Source organism: Thermobia domestica, chromosome 11 (genome assembly GCF_964235325.1).
Source record: "Thermobia domestica chromosome 11, izTheDome1.hap1.1, whole genome shotgun sequence".
Lineage (NCBI taxonomy): Eukaryota > Metazoa > Arthropoda > Insecta > Zygentoma > Lepismatidae > Thermobia > Thermobia domestica.
In genome coordinates this window covers 82,565,381-82,579,104 of record NC_137464.1, presented here as the reverse complement: position 1 = coordinate 82,579,104, position 13,724 = coordinate 82,565,381, and the positions used below count along the sequence as shown (strand labels likewise).

The window sequence follows — 13,724 nt, the reverse complement described above, 5'->3', positions numbered from 1 at the left end:
CACAAATTAAGCAAGTTGTCAATATGAAACACTGTGACCATGCTGTGACTTATTTCGACTGAATAGAAACAAAATTACAACAAATTTAAAATTTGATTTTTTTTCAAAACGTTTCATTTCGAAAAACTGCATAAATAAGTATAAATGCAATCAAGAAGATTATTTCTAATAGCTAGAATTATTATTTTGACAGTTAAAAATTCTTTGTAAGATAGTAAAATTAAGCATGTTTTATTCTAATTTTGTTCAGATGTTCTATTTAAAGATTAAAGATGTATGTTTTCTAAACTAAGGTTCCCATGCATTCTAAATTATTATTCTTTCTTTTCGCAAGACTTTTTTTTTTTAATTCAATGTATGCTACATTCCACACTTTCGACTTATTCCATTTGATATTCTATATTTTATATAAATACACTTTTTATTCTTAAAATTAACTATTCTCTTTTACCAAAAAAAAAAAAAAAAAAAAGTCTTACACATGTACAATATCCTAAGAAAATATACGAAAGAAAAAGACGTGTTGAGAAAAAGATTGTGTACGAGGAACTCAAACTAATCAATTACAAGTAAGTTAAACATCGATACTGTACGCCATTGTCTAAATTTACCCCAACTTTAGACAGTTTTGTTACATGGTGTTACAGCTTGAAATATTATTATTGAGTAAATATAGACTACCACACTATTTATTTATTTAACAATCACCAGATACAGCTCAGAGGCCATTTTACACTGGATATCCAACAACAACAATAACAATGGAAAGGATTTGGGAAGGTATCGGCCAGGGCCTGTTTAGTAGGTACCATCCCGACATTTGCCTGGTAGTACTGAGGGAAACCCTGGAAAACCTCAGTCAGGATGGTCGGCAGCAGGATTCGAGCCCACGACCTCCGGAATGCGAAGCCAACGCTCTACCACTTGAGCTATAATATTTTCAGAATTTGGTAAGTATTTTCAGATTTAAAGTCAGTAAAGTCAGTAATTTTGACCTCAAAAGTAGTTCTCATCCCTGAGCATTATCATTAGTGCTGTAAGTAAGGCAATGTTGCCAATTCGGTGTGCACTATTTTATTTTCAAATCGGACTATTACTTTATTACTGTACTGCATAATGCTGAACAAAAATATGTCTAATACTTAGCAGTGTTACAAACTTTAGAGGTTATTTGGGCCGCGGTGGCTCAATGGTAGAGCGTTCACCTCTGGTACATGGGAACCTTAGTTCGAACCCAGCTTGCGCCATGATCTATCTATCTATCTATCTATCTATCTATCTATCTATCTATCTATCTATATATATATATATATATATATATATATATATATATATACTAGCAGAGTATCCGTTCTTCGCACGGAGAAAATACGTTTCATTTTTGGCCAAAAGGGCTGAATTTGGATTTAAACGGCATCGGAAGTGTCACTGTCCGTCTCAGAGATCCCGGAAACTATAAATTCGGCACTAATATCTTTCATTGTATATATATCTTCCCTCTCCCCAAGTTGTGTGGCTGAATTTGGATTTAAACGGCATCGGAAGTGATACTGTTCATCTCAGCGACTCCAATAATTATGGATTCGACACTAATATCGGTCATTTCCAAACATTTCTATACATCTACTTTTCCCCCAAGTTGGGGGCTGAATTTGTATTTAAATTCAGAAGGGTCACTGTTCATGTCAGTGACTCCAAAAACTATGGATTCGACAGTAATATTTGTCATATTCGATCATTTTAAATATCTCCTCCCTCCGTTCCTGTCGGTTACACCACCAACATGAATTGATGAAAACCATCCCAAGCCTGAACCTGAACCTTATCTATGTTGAAAATTTGATCGAGATCGGTCTGGTGCTTCAAGAGTTATTAAGTCACAAACATAGTGATTTTCACTTATATATATTTCAATCTTCTTGAAACAATTCCTTTTCCAGGGACGATGCTGGTGATCGAAGAGTAGTTTATTCACTTATCGAATATAATCCTCCTATGAGTTCCTCTGATGTGTCAAAGAAGAATTGGTTGCAGATAGCTGAAGATATTAAAGTAAGTAAAATGATAGCCAATAATATGATGGGCAACATATTTACCTGATTTAATTCTCAAATTAAGAAATACTCAATTCTAAACACAAGCAGTCCTTAGCAAAAAGATTACTTGAGAAATTTTAAAGAAATAAACAGTGCAGATAAGAAGTACTGTAAGTGAAAATAATCTTCACTTCCTTTTTAAAACTAATTTCATAAAATTCAATGTTCTGTCGTTGTTTCAGACATATTTTGTATGATATATGAAAGATGAATCGATGTCTATTTTCACGTTACGTTTATCTCGACTTATCTAAAGAATTTTTTGTATTGTATTATTTAATTCTTTCTAATGAGTATTATGCCTCAAATGTAATCATATTAATATTAGTTAATGATAATGAGCAACTTTCTCTTATAAATCCAAAATTGCTGTTCCCCCTTTTTTCTCTATTTATTTTTATTTCTTATATAGCTGAATGATAAAAGGGGGCATAATAATTCTCTTAATACTAAGAGATTGTAATTTGTAAACCACTTTGGTGATCTTATATACACTGAGAGAAAAACGTATGTGGCGTAAGAAAAACGTAGATCACATGTGATTCGTATTGGCCCCACCCTATCGCACTCTTGATTATCCCATGTAGGGGCCCCCATGCCCCATAGCGTTAGTGCGAATGAGTAAGGGATGCTTTGGCCCGGGACTGCTTCTAATATTGAAATTTTTGCTTATGCTTACTCAGGGGCCATGCACGCTGTTGTGACTGAGTCAGGGGTACTTTTGCCTGCTAATGCGTTTGTATGACGTCATTGAATTGGGATTTTTTGAACAGAGGTTATGATGGTTTATTTGTTTTCTTTTATGGGTATAAAATTACTAAAAACATGGTTATTGATCTCTTTCTTAATGATATATTACGTTATGAATTAATACAGGGTTTATGTATGCTTTTTAGTTTCGTTCCCATTTATGGCATAAAATTTGGAGAGTTTTATCCCCTTTCATGAGATGTTATTACCCTATATCGTTATATATTTGGATTAACACTGGTGCGAATGGAAAAAAAAAGATGAAATGAAATCTTTAGTTTTACGTCCCACTTTTATGCCGGTTAGGCCAAAGGAGATGGTGATGATGAGAAATAAAAGAAATGGTGGAATGAAGAAAGTGGGAGTATCCCGAGGAAACCCATGAACACGATGTTGTTCACCACAAACTAACTTGGCCGGTGATCGAGCCAAGGACCCCATGCATCAGAGCTAAGCGCTCTACCACTGAGTCACCGCGCCTCTATTGGTGCGAATGAAAATGAAATGAAATCGTTAAGTTTAACGTCCCATGATTATGCCTGTTAGGCTAAAGGAGACGGTGATAATGAGAAATGAGTGAAATGGTGGAATGAAGAAAGTGGGAGGAAACGGGAGGACCCCGAGAAAACCCACGAGTATGGTGTTTGTCCACCACAAAGTCTACACGGCGTGAGCTGGGATCGAACCAGGGACCCCAAGCACCGGAGGTGAACGCTCTACCACTGAGCCACCGCGCCCCCTGGTGCGAATGAATTAGAGGTATTTGGTCCGAACTAATGTGTTCATATGACGTCACTGAACTGGGATTTTCAGCTTGGAGGTTATGATGGCTTGTTTCGTTCCGTTTTATGGGTATAAAATTACTAAAACAAGGTATTTGATCTCTTTCTTGATATTACATTATGAATTAGTAGACTCCAGTAAATAATATGAATTAGTATTAATATGAAACTTTAAAACTTTGGAGCTCATCCGTGGCTAAGCGGTTAGTGTATGCGCCTTTGCGTGAGAGACCAGGGTTCGATTCCCGGCGGGAGCTCATGTGGTTCGGATTCCACGTTAGTTAGAAGGATCTATCCTCGCTACTGAACTTGACGTTAAACTCAAAATCAACTCAACTAGAAAGCTTTGGGAGGAATACTTAACTTTTGGTTAAGGTTTAGTTTTCATTCACGGGACTTATGGGACCCGAACCACGATATTCAATTGTCAAAAAGTGTGTCCAGGAAAGCATACATTTATTTGAGACGCATAAAATTGAGGAGGGGCAATCCCGGACCTGGCTATTACCTCTTAAATAACAACAGTAATTTATATCGTATTCGTTTGTGGATTAAATAAAATTGCTGGAAAGATTTAAAAAGCTTCTTTGTGTATTGACTTATAATCATATGTTTGAAAGGAAACGTCAGCTATATCGTGTTATATATGCTTACGTATTCGTTGTCAGTATCGTTGAAATTGTTTGTTCGAACAAATACGGTGTTTAATTGTCAAATAGTGTGTAATGACTTACTTTGAAAAGATATATTCATTCTTTGAGAAGGAGAAAAGGATTGGGATGAGGAGATTTTGGACCTAGTTAGTACTTCTCGTTTTTGTTTGTGGATTAAAATAAAGAGGGCGCTTTGCTTAAATGCGATTGGTTCATTGTAATAACTCTTCTAATGAGATAACAATGAGTACGAAACATTGTTATTGGTTTGAGCGATTTAAACGTTCAGTGTACCAGTGTTTAGTTTAATTAGTAAGGGCTTATGTGATGAAAAACTGTTCCAACAGTATTTGTATGCTTGTTATATGTCATTTAGGTCCATGAATAAAGTGTTCTCGATATTGTGTAATATTTGTAAGCTTAATTGGTTCTTTATTACAGTATATGGATGAGTATAGGCTTTTATAGAGCAACGGTACATGAACGAACATGATTGGTACCAACTTTTTGTGAGTTAATTTGGCAGAACCAAAGTCATGGTCTCCAGAGCTAATTATAGTATTTGATCACCTAAAATTGCTAAAGATATAATTTGGAAAGGTTTCTAACCTCATATATTCTCTTTATTATGTTATAGGCATGCACGGTCTACATTTAGTCTCCGAAGGTCATGAGTTTGATTCTCGATGAGAGGACTTTGATATTAACTTAAATTCTTGTGCTGTTTAGGATTTATGCTCTACATAGACGTTGTGTGAGCTCTTCAAAGTAGAGTTTGCTGTCACTTTATTTACATATAATGTGGATATGCGTACCTTAATGCACTCTTCAGCTTTTTGATAAGAGAGAACCACGATACTTTAAGGTCACCTTCTTGCTTCTACTGTTAGTTCGTGTAATTTGTACCTTAAATAACCTTGACGGTTTAGTTTAAATCATCATTTTAAAAATATTTTAGGACGTCCCAAAAATTTTCAGTAAGTGCAGAGGGAATTGTTTCACGATTAACCGCCAAATTTTATACGCTTTTTAACTATTCGATTAAAAATAAATGGTTTTTAACTATTCGATTAACAAATAAACGGTTTTTAACTATTCGATTAAATTTTGAGTCTTCACTAATTTCCAGTTATTACAAAAGTTCAAGGGAAAATTTGAAACTAAAATTTTTCCGAACTCAAGTTTAAAATAAAAATATTCAAACTGAAATTTTTCGAATTAAAAATATCAAACTAAACTTTTTGAACAAAAAAACCTTGAAATCAAATTTTTGGAATTCGAATTTTCAAACCAAAAAATTCAAACTGAAATTTTCGAATTAAAAATTTTCGAAACAAATTTTGGAAAATAATTTTCGAACAAAAAATGAAATAAAAATTTTTGAATTCAAATTTTTCACATCAAATAATTTCACACTGTAATTTTCGAACTAAAAATTTTAAACTAAAATTTTCGAAACATGAAATCAAAATTTTCGAACCAAAAGGAGTTGAAACCAAATTTTAGAACTAGAAATATGAAACTAAAATTTTCGAACAAAAAAAAACGAAATCAAGATTTTTCAAACGAAAAAATCAAACTGAAATTTTCGAATTAAAAGTTAACCTGTGTCGAACTAAAAAAAATATATATATAACTAAATTTTCCAATCAAATTATCGAACCTAAATTTTCAAACCAAAGTTTTCGAACTGAAAGTTTTAAACAAAATTCGGACATTCGAAATTTTCAAACAAATTTTTTGAAAAATTAAGCAGTGGTTTGAAAATGGTCACTTAGTCAGATTACACCTTAGGAATAAACGGTTTTCAACAAATGAACGTTTTCGACTACATTTATAATCTTAAAATTCTAAGTGTAAAATTAATTAATGGATTTCAAGGTCGAACTAAAAGTTAGAGATTAAGCAATTTTGGGTAAAGATAACTTTTCATCGATAACTACTCTATATTCAAGTATTATAATCATAAAACTTCACCATTTCAGATGAGGAGAAAACCCCATAAAATTTTAAAAAATGACAATGATCTGTTTGGTCATAACTCATTTCATAAGGCATAACCATAGCCGTTTACTGATTTTAAAATTTTAATTATCTTGATGAAATATTCGGGACTAAATTTTTGAGACGATGAACCATTTGGTAAGCCCTAGCCGAATCGAGACATTGATATTGCTTGAAATGAAGTTTAATCAAGCTTTATCTCATCAGCAGCCCTAATTTACGAACCGTTTTAGTGAACTGTAACTTTTTATTTGTTTAAGATCGACGTGATGGCCAGTCATAACCGGACTTTTTTTCTTTCCTATCATCATGAAAACACGCAAAGCTTCTTAGAACGGTCATAGCCGCTACGCTACGTGAAACCTGAATCCCTACCACAGAACAAACATAAACGCATATTTTCAAGACCTTGAATCGAACCCTGGACCATTTTAAGAGAAGGTCACTTACCAAAAGACCAAAAAAGTTCGTGCCGTTTGATAATAGATAAGAAAACAAGCGCATACAAGGGGTTTACACAACATTTATTCAGGAAAATAGCCTCCATCCGTTTCTACAACCTTCTACCATCTACGAACAAGTCCATGGATGCCATTTTTGTAGAAATTTGTATCTTGCGACTCAAAAACCTCGGCAATGCGTTTTCAACTTCTTCCCAAGTTTTGAACTGCCGATTGTGCATGTTATTGTCGATGGATAAAAAGAGATGTTAATCTGATGGAGTGACTTCTGATAAGTGAGGAAGGTGGGGCAAATGTTCCCATCCAAGAGACGAAATGACTTCCAGGTTCATCCTTGTTGTGTGAGGTTTCGGGTTGTCTTGGTGGTACGAACCTCTTTTCTCTTAACGAATGGTGGCTGTTTCTGGGAGTTTTGTTGCTACCGTTTGCAGTTATGCTGAGTAAACATCGTTTGTGATGGTCTTTACAAAAACTCAAAATGCACTATCCCAGCAATAGTCCACCATACACACAGCATTACCTTGTGCTGATGAATATTGGGTTTACCAGACAGAGTCATTGGGTCATTCGGTAGCAACTGATGGTACGATCTCTTCGTGTTATCGTACATCACCCACTCTTCATCACACGTCAAAATATGGTCCAAAGTTGGACACGTTTTGTTCCAACTCAGCAAGATGAGAAAATGTTCAGCCGCTGGAGTCTGTTTGCGGCAGTCAGCTCGTGCGGGACCCACTTGCTCATCTTCCACGTAAACGAATGATTTCATCACTTACCTCAAACCGTTTAGCGTGTTCCTAACGTGTCTGGCTCGAATCCTCTTTAATAGCTGCGTTCAGCTTTTCGACATTGAATGATTTTGGTATCCCATAACGAGGTTTATTTTCAAGGTTGTCATCACCAGTCGAAAAGGCCTTAAACCATTTACGTGCTGTTCGTTCGCTAACTGTAGCCTCTCCAAATGCCGAACAAATTTTTCTTGTTGCTTCAGTACCTTTCATGTTAATTTGAATTCGGAGAGTAAACAAGCCCTAATCACTGTGTTTGGCACAGCCATAGTTCACATTGAATATCTCAACTCTCACGACTAAATGCAACGTTTTATTTTTTTTTTTAAAGATATTATATATTTAAACTACTGAGCCTACAATTGAAATCATCGTTCCTGATAATTTATTAACGTTTGTTTCGAGCTAAAAATTAGCCTCTTTAGTATTCCTCTCATCTTCCTCACTCTGGTTCACATTACCAATGATATTGTAGTTTCTCTCACATGTCTTAAAGCTGATGACAAAATTGCTAACCTTAATTTAAAAAAATTAACCCAATTTTACATTTCATTCTGTTACTCATACTCTATCTATTATATTTAACATAAATTATTGGTATTGTGGATTAAATACTTTCAAGTTTTCACTTAGAATAAGCAACATTTACAATGATAACATTGCATAATCTATATCTCTTGCACCATCTACGTAACTCAATATAATTATGGTAACCGGAGAAAGAGAAACTAGAAACATATTATGAAAATTGTTCGTATTATCAACCTCTTTTAATGCTTACAAGGGAACCTTCCGAAAATGATAGTTGCAGTGAAAGATGTCACATATGCCAATTGAAAGATCTGTAACAGAGATGTTCATTCCCAAAAAATTAGCTGCCCATAGCAATAGGTTCAAGAAATATAAAGGGTGGAAGTTCGGGAAACAGCAAGGTTGGACAAGGGGGAAAATGCAAATTCCGCAAAAAAAAAAAGGGGGGGCACGGCAAAATACAATGCTGACAAGTGATGTATAGAAAGAGACTTGTCACAATAGGGAACAAATGAAGGCCACCAGTGGGGTTAACAGTGTTGCCTACTGCAATGAAAAGTACATGTTTTGCAAAGAGCACTATATGAAGTGAGTGCAATATTCAGGGTCAATCTGTCATGTAGAACATAAGATATGACATGTATAATCAGTGGTACAATCTAACAAAAGAGAGTAGAAAACACAGAAGTACAAAAAATACGGAAAAGACGGAGTTTGCCATAATGCGCCACATTTGATCATAAGCTGTGCATATTAGAATGAACAAAACAAGAATGCACCAACTATGCAAGAAACCGACGTACCTAGAGTCGAAAAGAAAAACGAGTTCCAAAGTTGGCAACACTGGTCATGAAAATACAGACAATTCTAATATAGTTAGGCCACTCGCTTCACAAAAAGAAAATTCCGGCAACAGGCATTAGCCTTCGCATCATTTGTACATACTCGTCCACATTGTACGTGCAATTGTTCGATGAGACAATGGTCCAAACAGAAGATACATTTGCAGTGAGCACAGCGGAATACTGCCAATCCGTCACACATGGTACAATGATCGCCTGTGAATGTCTTGAAACAGTACTCTAGAGGTGTCGGAACCTTTTGTGGTCTTTCTGCCACATATACACACCTGTAGAAAGCAACATAATCAAAAGCTTGATCTGATGTGTGTTGCTGTCTGTAGTACTATCACCACCTATATGATATATCCAGAGTGTCCCACCTAACTCTGCGACTGAAATAGCTTAAAAGCGAAAAAAAAATGTGACACATCCAGTTGTGCAGGAATGTACCCATGTCAGCGGGCGACAAACTTCTGTGAGACTCAAGTGCCCCCAAGTTCCCTATCATAGGGTCCCAGGGGCCAACTTCAAAATTTCAAATAGCACCATCGGTCGAGTTATATTTATTTTGATAAATCTTGGAATATGCAACAACGCATATCAGAAATATTTACTACATGGGATTTCAAAATGGCCGCCAAAATATCTGCTCGGTGACAAGAACAACGTGCATTTTTGGAGGTCATTTTGAAACCCGTGCTTCATATAGCAAATGTTTCTTATAGGCGGTGTTGTATCTATCCAGAGAAATACCATCCGCCCCCTGTTCCCATTTGCAATGTTGCGGTTGACCACTCGAGCCTTATGATGGGGACCCTGGGGACTTGCTTCTTACAAAGTTTTCTTGGCCCTCGACATGAGTACATTCCTGTGCAATTGGATACGTTCTTGGTACCGGGAATGAAATCATGTCTTTGAGGCCAGTATTTACGGATGTAATGGTTTGCTTTGTCACGGCTATTTCACTCACATAGAAAAAAACAATTGGTGTATCCTTGTTGCATTCCTGTGAGAATACCAATAACTTTCAAGTCCCCCCACACATGTCATTTGATTTTTTATGTTCAATGAAGTCCAATATCGCACTCATAATTTCATACGTCTCATTTGTATGAGCCGAATATGCTACAGGAAGAGATGGGTGAACATTTCCAATATGGAGAAGCACTGCCTTCAGACTTAGTTTCGAGCTGTCAATAAACAAGCGCCACTCGGTAGGGTTATGTTCATGTCCTAAAGACTGAAATAAGCCATCTACATCTTTGCAATAAACAATGCCTCCATTTTCAACAAAATAGTACTCAAAATTACTTTGCCGTTTTCTAAACAAACTTATTTTAACATCTTGAGCTAAGAGATTCCAACCTTGAAGCCTGGAGCACAATAATTCCTTTTCTTTTAGGAATATTTAAGTCTCGAGCAAGATCATTAAGCTCTTTTTGTTTGATCAAATGAGGTAACGTTGACTGGGATGTAGAAGGCTAAAACTCTACATCTTCTCTACTGCTTGGAAAGTCTGAGATATCTTCTTCCGAATCAACAGTGTAATGTTCTGGAGGTTTAGGTACTATAAGATCTTCACTGTGGGGAACTGGTCGGATAGCTGACTTTAAATTAGGACACTGAATCTTATGTTTGGATTTAGAGGTAAAACCCTTTACATCAGTCAAACAAAAGTAACAGTCAGTTACATGATATATTTGTTCGCGCCAAATGTGTTTTCCTTGTAGCCAGCTTCTCAAATTCCTGGAACACGTAGTGCAACATATGTGTGGAGCCCAAGACTTATCCTGATCTCCAACCCTGCAGCCAAAGTACAGTTCATAAGCCTTTTCACTAAAGGTGTGAGGCTACTTTTTTTGAGTTTTAAATGTAATTTCACCAGACACATAACAAAATAAATCGGGTTTATTTTTACACGCACGGGACATTGCACTTCACTGCATGCAACTGAAAATATTTTCAGCCCTTTCTTGAAACCCAGATGCGCAACAAACACTACCACAAAAAGACACAACGCGACAAATCCAACCACTCCAAACGAAACACACTTAGTAGCTAACAATACAATCGAAACCAAAAAAATACTCAAATGCTAGAACATCTGGCAGCAGAGTTAGGCAACACAAATCTGAACTCGCTTATCACTAGATATTAATGGGCTACTACCTGAAATGAAGATAAAGAGTAAGGAGAAATATGAGAAATTAGTGTTTCCAATTATAACGCAGAAAAAGACTCTTACGCAGTAGGAGAAAATTGGGGGATGAGAACCCCTCTTTAATCAGCGTATTTCTTCTGTAAAGAAGAAAAAATGTCGTTTGGATGATGTTTAAATCAGCGTAAATTGTAAGGTATATTACATATGCAATAATTTTTATCTTAAGTACATTTCTGCCTCTCCACTGATCTAGAGGGTAGCATGTGCGCTTTGGTGCACAGGGTCTCGAGTTTGATTCCCAGTAGGAAAACATTGAGCGACACGGAGGCTTGGATTCAACCTTAAACTGTAGGACCACGTCTCATATAGCCTCGCTGCTAAGAAGGTACGCTAAACAATAACCAAACCAAAATTTGATCATATTTCATCACATCCCGTAAAAATACTGGATTTCACAGTATAACATTTCAAACTTTTCGATTTTTTCACAAAATTGGTACGTGATACATAAAAAGTAATCACGGATTTGATTTTTTCCTGCAAAAATACATAAGAAAAACATATTTCCATGTAAAGGATAGATTTCGTGTTGCACAGTGTTATTTGTAATGATAGTAATCTCAGAAGAAGTTAGAATATATTAATGGATGTAACAATTTATATATACTAATATTTTTCTACATAAACTAATTATGTTTATTTAGAGATATTTAATATGCAGCAAAATATGCTGGGATTAAAATGGCAAGATTACAACCAGCATGTCGACTCGTTATTTGCAATCAATGAAGCTATTAGAAAAAAGTAAGAAAGCATTGTGATTTGAAACGCTGATTCTAAAATGAACAAACTAACTGTATTTTGCGACTTCCTCCTCCTAAATTTTGTGTTGAATATGATTTCTCGAATTTGTTAATTCTTTCTTCGAGATACATTTTCCATTTCCTGAATTTTGACAGTTCTAGATGTCACTGAAAAGTTTTAAGTTATTATAATTGATAACATCTGTAGAAAAAATGAAAACAGGAAACGGCTTTGATTTTATACGTCTAGTATTAAGCTGGCAACTGAGAAATACCTAAGAGAATTCGTTGACTGGTAACTCCTGGACAAGGCCGGATTAAGGGGGGCTTGGAAGGGCTATAGCTCCGGGCCTCCAGGTGGACAGGGGTCTCCACTCTGATCAAAATATTAACTGGCTATCTAAAAAGAATCATGAAGATACAATCATCATCATCATCATAAAAAAAATATGACCAAAAAATGAGGTGTAGAAATAACACAAAATGACTACCACTTTAGCGTGTTACTTGTGTATCAATTCAACACCAGCCACATCGCCTTCAGAGCATATCAGAAATATCAAGCATTTGTATTGTTTTTTATTGTTTGGCATGAGCAAAGTTTTGCGAAACATATTTCGCATTTACGTCAAGTAACTAATAACATTCTATGTTTTCTGTAATCGCTCACAATAATATTGTTGTAAACCTGTGAATCATCTGACAACAGTTACATAGATAGCTGTGATCCCATCTGTTTTCTTTATCTGTTATTCTTGTGTCTTAGCATATATGAACATAAGATGGCAGAACTGTTGCCTGTGTTACTGTTGTCAGACGATTCACAAGTTTACAACAATATTATTGTGACCGATTACAGAAAACAGAGAACATTATTCGTTACTTGGCATAAGTGCCAAAGATATTTCGCAAAGCTTTGCTCATATTAAACGATAAATACCAATGCAAATTCTCTCAGGTAGTAACTAGTTATTTCTGATATGCCCGGAAGGTGATGTCTTGGTGCTGAATTAACACACAAATAACACGCTAAAGTGGTAGTCATTTTGTGTTGTTTCAACACCTCATTTTTTACAGTGTACTTTCACAGAAATGTATTAGTTGAAGTCAGCCCGGGCCACATATTTTTTCTAGTTCAGGGCCTCCAGATGGGTTAATCCAGTCCTGCTCCTGGACTTAAATGCAGAATCATCTTTATTTCAATGTTCAGTGACCATATTTGTGTTTCATTTGTTAATAATTTGTAAATATATAGGGTAATATTTATGTTTGTGTTTACAAGCTATTTATTTACATGTATTCTCAAAGAAATAAATTTGGTTCCTGTTTCATTTCAATTTATTATTCTCTGTAACTTTAATCTCAGTACTTGCCACACTTAATCTTCATTTATATACCCAAAGGTACAATTTCTAATAATGTTTTATTGGCACTTTTAGACTGGCAAGGGTCTTTAAAACACACTAATATATTAACACACTTTTATTTTCAGCGTCATCATTATCATTATCATAGTTATTCTGCCATTATTGGCAGATCTTTTGCTGCAACTGAGAAGCTTCCATGCTCCATGGTCTTCCGCTAACCTGTTGGTCTTCATGTACGATTTCTCTGTTTGTAATATCGTCCAATAATTGTAGTCTCCTTCGCCCCTCCCTCTCTTTCCTGCCACCATACTCTCTAGTACGTCCCTCATGATACAATTCCTTCTTGCCCAATGCCCAACCATTTTCTCTTCCTCTTCTTAATAATATCTAAAACTGTTCTTTTCTCCCCATCACTTCTAACACCCTTTTATTCGTTTTTCGTTCGACCCAGCTAATGGAGAGAATTCACCATACCCACATTTCGAA

At 35.6% G+C, this 13,724-nt stretch overlaps 1 protein-coding gene across 2 annotated transcripts in view; it reads left to right on the top strand.

Annotated features, from left to right (window-relative positions):
- Positions 1–13,724, top strand: part of LOC145664233 (L-asparaginase-like) — a 112,467-nt gene that overhangs the window by 25,065 nt on the left and 73,678 nt on the right. For both annotated transcript variants that reach the window (XM_081730707.1, XM_081730706.1), the window contains exon 3: positions 1,941–2,052. In XM_081730707.1, coding sequence (XP_081586833.1) covers positions 1,941–2,052 — 112 coding nt within the window. The remainder of the gene's footprint in view (positions 1–1,940; positions 2,053–13,724) is intronic.